General features: G+C 40.4%; 1 protein-coding gene across 1 annotated transcript; it reads right to left on the reverse strand.

The window, feature by feature from the left end:
- Positions 1-673: 673 nt before the first annotated feature.
- On the reverse strand, positions 674-7,253 carry LOC149298058 (tetratricopeptide repeat protein 36-like). Its single transcript, XM_089487910.1, has 3 exons — positions 7,142-7,253; positions 1,711-1,899; positions 674-945 (listed from the first exon to the last, which is right to left on the reverse strand). The coding sequence occupies exons 1-3, from the start codon at positions 7,251-7,253 to the stop codon at positions 674-676; spliced, it is 573 nt and encodes a 190-aa protein (XP_089344036.1).
- Positions 7,254-7,661: the final 408 nt, after the last annotated feature.

The raw sequence follows: 7,661 nt of genomic DNA on the forward strand, positions 1-7,661 counted from the left end.
CTTGTCTCTCCTTTGAAGGTTTCGATGTCTACTCTTGGGATTCCGATTACTTGGCTCATACTATAAAGATCAGGTAATAAATTCAGAATAAATGTAACAGTGGAATGGGGTACTTTTATTACCATAAAATAATGGCATTAGCGTACACAAGTACAAATTCACCATCATTTTGGTGCTGTATTGAGATATATTATTATTATTGCTATATAAACATTCATTATGTGACTATGTCAGTAGAAGGCAAGGGTTTCCTTTAGTGAGCTCTTTTAAGCACAGTATGTTGTTCCGTTACTACTTATTTCTAGAATCGTTTCACTCGTTTCATTACAGAAACTAACATTTCCCTATATTCAATAACAACAAGCCCCTAGTTGAGCTACAAAGACCAACTGTGCTTAGCCTCCGATCTAAACCCCTGCTTTTGTGATTACATTACATTTATAAAGTGATTTTTATCTCTTCACCAAAAATTGCCCCTTAGTCATGGCTGTCTTTAATATATGTGCTTCTGCCCAGTGCCCAAGCTAACCTTAGGGTCCAAAACAGCTACCCCTTGGGCCCCCTTAACAACTGTGAGCTGCCAAAAGGAGGGCTATTTCACCACAGTTCATGGGCCGCTGGCTGCAGGTATAGTTGGACTGGGGCTATTAACAGTGTACCCTGCCCTCTGCTACTAGTTTTGGCATCTCTGGCTGTTTGGTTCGCTCAGATTCTGTATCATATCCCTCAGCATTCTATTGCAGAGTGCAGCATATGGATTCAGCTGGACCAGCAGCCGTTTGGCAAATTCACTGCCCAACTCAGCTGCTCTTTGGAGATCTTTCCTTGATTCCTCTTCTTGACCTTGAAGACGCAAAACAAGCCCCCTCTGAACTAGGGCCTGTTGTCCCACAAAGCCTTGACCCTCGCTCAGCTCCACAGCAATGTTTAGGTCCCGTAGTGCACCTTGAGTTTGGAAAAATGAAGATGTTACTATATTTTTATTTTTATTTTCTTAAACATAATGGTGATACTAATTGTAATGATCAGTAATTTAATTAAGAATTAAATAACAAGCAAGTCATGCAACACTTTGTTTTCTCTTCATTGCTCCTATGTCAAGGAAGAACAAGTAGTCTTTCAGTGGAAATGCTGCTCCGTTGCTATACCCATGCTGGACATTTAAGGTCTAGGTCTGACCTTTAGGTGTAATGTACTAAGGAATTCATGAGCTGGGTTATGGGGGAACAACGTGTGTGTGCAAGCTCTCAGAACTCACTAATGAATTTAACCTATTCCAGGCTGCTTTCTTAATTTTCCCGTGTTTAGATGATTTGACATTAATTTAAAATGTGCTAACATTCTATGACCAGATAGAGGGCATAATAGGTAAAGGAACAAAGGCATCTCTAAACAAACAACCCTTTTTCCCATATGATAAATTGTTTAAGATACCAAATTTGAAGCAGATTTGCTATTAGAACATCTTAGTCTAATCACCATGATGTCACATACCTCTGCCCACATTATATGCATGATATGTGATGTTACAACTCATAATATGCCCTTACTAATTTTATTTGCTTGGTGAATTATATCATGCCATATTACCACATAAATGGTGTAGCATATACAGAACTTTGAGGAAACTGGTTGGGCGAGTACCTCTGTCACAACCATGAAAGCCAAATTAGTACCTTAAGCCATTATTCACCAAGAACCAGGACTCACCAATAATGTCCCCCTTTAGTCTCAGGGTCTGAGCTCTATTGTTGTAGGCAGATGCTCGTTCAGGAAGCAGTGAAATTGCTTCATTAAACCTCTGCAGTGCTGTCTCTGCATCCCCAGACTCTGCTGCCTCCACTCCGTGTTTCTCCAGAATTTGAACCTGCTCAAGAAGCTCAGGAGGAAACTTTCTATCTGTAAAATAACAGATGGACACCCACAAAAAAGAAATATAACATATATATATTTATATAACACTGTAGTGCAAAGTAGACACTTAGGGCACCAGAGAACATGATAGGGCCGGGATTTAGCAGCAGCTTTGATGTTTTTCACTTATACATTGCTCATTTTGGTAATTTTTCAATGTTTAAGCATGTCTCAGCCAAAGTGGTTTAGACCTCTATCCGGTCCCATTCTCTCTGGCAGCTGCTCCTTCACAGGCACATAGTGGACAGAGACACAGTTTGCATGCTGCAGACACAAGAGTGATGGTATGTTAAGCATCATGGGAAAGTGAGTACTTAACAACTGGAGTGCCAAAGGGTAGCTGTTTTATCATTATGGATTGCTACTGTAGCTGATGTGGAATGTACCTCTCTTGATTCTCATCCATTTGGTTGGTTGGCTGAACATCATGGGAAATGTAATATAAGCACTTTGCATGCCAAATCTTACCCACAACTGCTGGAAAAGTACAAAGTGTCCTATTTTGTTTCCAAACCATCATGTTCCTTTTTGACTACTCCTCTTTTTTGTAATACCTCAGGATGTTTGCTGCACACAACAGAGCTCGCTACAGTACACAGCATTAACCCCTTAACGTCCATTGCCGGGTCAGGCACGTCATGCAAAACGGTCACTTAACGACCTATGACGTGCCTGACACGTCATGAGTCTTAAACAAGCTTAGAAAGTGATCAACGATCACTTTCTTCGCTTAAACGGTGTTGCTGTAATGCCTCGATGTCGAGGCATTCAGGAACACCGAGATCGGCATAATGGGCCATGTCTGGCCCCTCCCCGTGGGCGTCAACATCCGCCATACACTGTATCACTGCAGATGCCCGTTTTAAAAGTTTAGGAGGCGAGCAACGATCACCTCCTAAACTTCAATGGTGTTGCTGAAATGCCTCGATCACGAGGCATTCAGCGACACCAAACACTTACCCCAGGACGCACTGTGACCGCTCCGCAGAGCGGTCACAACCGCCACTGCGTGTGACTTCGCCAACCGCAAAATGGCGGCCACCCTGTAAAAAAAATAATGAAGTTGAAAAGGTTCGCTAGATGGTCTCCAGACCCTCTAGAGAACTCTGGCTCCACTTGCAGGTTGAATACAGGTACTGCATTCAACCATACAAGTCAATGTCCAGCTTTAAAAAAAATGATTATGCATCAGAGGAACCATCCAACTCCACCAAAATGTAAAAAAGTCCAAAAAGAATAAAATAAAAAAATAAAATAAAGATTATTATTATGAGCAAGTGCTAAAATTAGCGCTGTATTTTCCTAAAAATCCTGAAATGGAAAAATTTTAATAAAAGCATTTCAAATACCCAAGGGGTGTCTAATTTACAAAAATGAAGTGGCCGGGCTCAAAGATAGGGCATAGTCACAGACTGACCAAAATGGGGGGAAAAAAGCGCACTTCCAAAATGTGGCATTTTAACCCAAACACCAGACAAACCCATGCATGGGTGGTATCACTGTACTCGAGAGATGTTGTTGAACACATATTGAGGTGTTGTTTGATAGTGACTTATACCTGGAGCTATAAATGTATACCCAAATTACAATTTGTGTGAAAAAAATACTACCACAAAGTGTGGCAAGGGCTGGTGGTAGAACCTCATGCATGGAAAGGGACCAGATGTAAAAGTTCCAAGTTAAAAAATGTGCACTTCCTAAATGTGGCGTTTTACCTCCCAAACAACCCAACAAACCCACGCATGAGGGGTAACACTGTACTCGGGAGATGTTGCTGAACACGTATTGGGGTGTTGTTTATACCAAGAGCTGTAAATCCATACCTGAAGCGCAATTTTATTGATAAAAATAAATTACTACCACAAAGTTTGACAAAGACTGGTGGTAGAATTAGTGCATGGAAAGAGTTAAAATTCTAGCATTTGAAATACCCTGGGGTGTCTAGTTTTCAAAAATATATGATTTGATGGGGTAAATTGCATTGGCCGGCTTCAAAGATACCCGAAATAGCACATGGGGGAAGAATTACCAGATTTGGAAAAAATGGCTTTGAAATAGCAAAACGCTACCTGTACTTATTGCTCCATAACGTGCAGAAAAAAGCAAAAAAAAAACCATAAAAACATTGGGTATTTCTAAACTCAGGACAAATAGTAGAATCTATTTAATAGGTTTTTTCATTAGCTTTTTTGGATGAGTAAAAGATTTTTTGGGTAAAAGTTATAAAATTTGTTTTGTTTAAATTTTTCATCATATTTTATTATTTTCTTATGGGAAATTAGATAATATGATCAAATCTGAAGAAAGTCCTTCTTGTCCTGAAAAAAAACAATATATAATTTGTGTGGGTTCACTAAATGAGTGAGGCGAAAATTATATCTAAACACGAGCGCCGCAAAAATGTTAAAACAGCCTCGGTCCCAATGGTACAAAAGGTAAAACACAGCCTGGTCCTTAAGGGGTTAACTTGTCTTGACTGCAACTAGTAGCCAGTAGATGTACATCTGGCTTTGTGTGGAGGCTAAACTAAGGCAGCGATACAAACACTAACTTCTGTTGACTGCATTTGCAATAAAATTCAGCCAGCCATATTGCTAGTGGAACTTCATGGGAGTTGTAATTATACTGTATTGGGGTTGTGGTGACAGACAGACTACACAGTAGCTGTTTTGTTGTTGGCTACAACTGATAATCCCCATACTATTGATGATGTCTTTTTCTACTGTCTAGTCTCCACACTCCAACTGGTGGCATGGGGAGTCTGCTTAATGAAAATAAAAATAATCCTTGGGTCTCCTGGGATACACAATTCAGCACTTAAACCACAGCCTTCCAGCAAACATAACATTGGTTGTGGAAGATCTGAGTATTAAAGTGCCATTAATAAATGTGTGTAAGTTTTTGCTGATATGCATTTGCCCTTGGCATAAGGATATAATGGACCTTTATGCCTCTATTAGAGAAGTCTGTGTAGCAACACTAGCCAAGTGCCTCAATCAGATCTCAGTAAACTGGCCCAAAACACATCTGACAACACAATGAACGCTATCCAGTCCTGTAAAAACGTACAGTCACCAAAAAGGGCTTATTAGAAACCAAGCACAAAGAACATAGAATGCTCCCAAAGAGATTATAAACCTAGTGTCCTTGTTATTCATGAAAATTGAGCGGGATGGGTGTTTAATTATAATGGTAGTTAAGAATTTTGTTGAATTATAATGGTGGTTAAGAACTACGTTCGGTGTAAAGAAGAACAACGAGTCGTGGAAGTGATGGTATTGCCTCACAGAGCCGTGATCTCAGCATCATCGCGTCTGTCTGGGATTACATGAAGAGAAGCAACTGACACTGCCTAAAGTCAGATAACAACTGTGATTAGTTCTCCAAGATGTTTGGAATAACCAACCTGCTGGGTCGCTTAAACTGTGTGTAAGTTCACCTAGAGGAATTGATGCCAAAGGGGGGTCACACCAAATATTGATTTAATTTAGATTTTAATTTTGTTTGCTCACTTTGCATTTTTTTAAGTGATACAAGTAACTTATTAGCATGAAATATTTTTGAAAGCATTCATTTTTTCACACCTGCCTAAAACTTTTGCAAAGTACTGTATATATTATACATATATACACACTACCTTAAAAATTACTTGTTTTTTTAAAGAAAAGCAAATTTTGTCCATTAAAATAATATGAAATGGATCTGATGAAATGGATGGTTGTTGATTATGTCCTATCAACAACCACCACCACTCCTGTGTTCCAATGGTACATTGTGTTAGCTAATCATTAGAAAACCCTTTTCCAATTACATTACAGCTAGAAGATTAATTGTTTTCCATGAATACAGCTAAGTGATTCCAACCTTGATGTCCTCTGATGACCTTCCGGGTGACATCAGCAGTGAAGCGACCCGGAAAGGGAAGGCCCGATTGCGCAATCGTGCATTTTAGAATGCCCGATCGTGCCGGAAGCTGTTACATGAGATCAGGCAGTAGAAAACGAGAGATGCCGGCTTCTGCTGTCGGGGAAGTCCAGCCTGACAGCCTTCTCTCCCGTGTAGCGGCAGGGATGTGTCCCTGCCGCTGCAAGAAGGGCAGGACATACCTGGGATTCTTGGGATGCGTTTTTTGGACGTACCGGTACTTCCATAGGGGACAGAAGGGGTTAAGGAGAACCATCTATGAAGCTCCTCACTCTAGGGAGCCCAGGGCAACCCCTGTGACCGCTTGTTCCTGTCTCCTTGTGCTGGGTCAGTGCAGACAACAAGGGCCCTTTTCTAAACCATTTTGAACTGACATGGGGAACACAGTGGGGTCATTACATTAAGTCGCCCACAGTGAAAGTGAGGCCGGTCGCACAGTGTGCGAGCAGAGGATCAAAAGCTGCTGGAAAGGTAAGGCGGTACGGGCGGTAGGGGATATGTATGTTTGTATGTATGTGGGCATGGATATCTATGTATAAGTGTATGGGAGCATGGATGTCTATGTATAAGTATATGTGGTAATGGATGTCTATGTATAAGTATATGCGAGCGTGGATGTCTGTATAAGTGCGTGTGAGCATGGATGTGTAAGTGTTTGTGTGTTAGTGAGTATGAGTAAGAGTGTGTGTTAGCATGTGTACACACATTTGTGTAGGTGTGCTTACATATGTGTGCCAGATTCATTGTTGGAGGGGGCACAGACAAGCTGTTTAGGGACAAAGATGACACACATATGCTGTTTGGGGGGTTAGGGTGGCACTGATAAGCTGCTTGAGGGCAAAGGTCGCCCATGTTACTTGCCTTTGGGGCCCAGGGCAATTTTTGCATCAGGTCCCTGTGGTTTCTAGTTACTCCCCTGACTGAAGTGTTCCTCTAAATGGGAGCCATTACCAATATAACATTTAGCATCATAAAGTTATTGAAACAAACTACAACTTGTCTTTTTTTGTTTTCCCGTCAGTTTATTTGTTTTGGACAAATTTAGTTTAAAATTAAGGGGTCATTTTACAGCACAGAAAATGAAATCTGTGGCGAAAGGTGACCGAACAATATGTCTTCATCCCCTTCCACACAATTGGAACTGAATAACTGCACCAAAGTAATTTAACAAAAACAGAGAAATTGCTTAGTAGAAATAACTAATAAGAATACTGAGATCAGGAATTTAAAACATTTGCTCCCATAATCCTACAACGTTTTAACTGATCTACTTTAAAAGTAAAAATATTTGTGCAAGACTCACCAGAATCCTCGTGCCCTTCTCTATTGTCTATGTTCTGCTCTTCTAAATCCCCAAATGGAGTATTGGGATTAAATATTGCATGCAGTACTGCTAGATCATTTGGTGTACCCATAATGGCAGTTACCAAACCGTGCAGAACAAGAATGTCCTTGATGTGATGAAATACATAGCCTGCGTGCAACCTTATCTAACATAACCTCTGGGAGGGACAGTGCCAACCAATTACAATGAGGGGTGGATGTGGCTTTTGACCAGATGCGCTCACATCTGTTCCATTAAACACAAACAGGACAAAACGGTAACAGTACAGGAACATCAGTAAATTGAAGACACACTGTTTTCCATAAAATCTTCCTGCAAAAGCAAATTTCAGAGGCAAGAATTTCTGCATAAACTGCTGTATTAGAGTAGTTTATGTTATGCCTGTTATACAGAAGCTGGAATTCAAAAATGCATTACTGCTGTAATGTAATACACCCATATATTTGTTTCCAAGTTAGTTCTACCATAAGATTTTTTT

Source organism: Sceloporus occidentalis, unplaced genomic scaffold, assembly GCF_023333645.1.
Source record: "Sceloporus occidentalis isolate IW3139 unplaced genomic scaffold, rSceOcc1.0.p SCAF_35, whole genome shotgun sequence".
NCBI classification, from domain to species: Eukaryota; Metazoa; Chordata; class Lepidosauria; order Squamata; family Phrynosomatidae; genus Sceloporus; species Sceloporus occidentalis.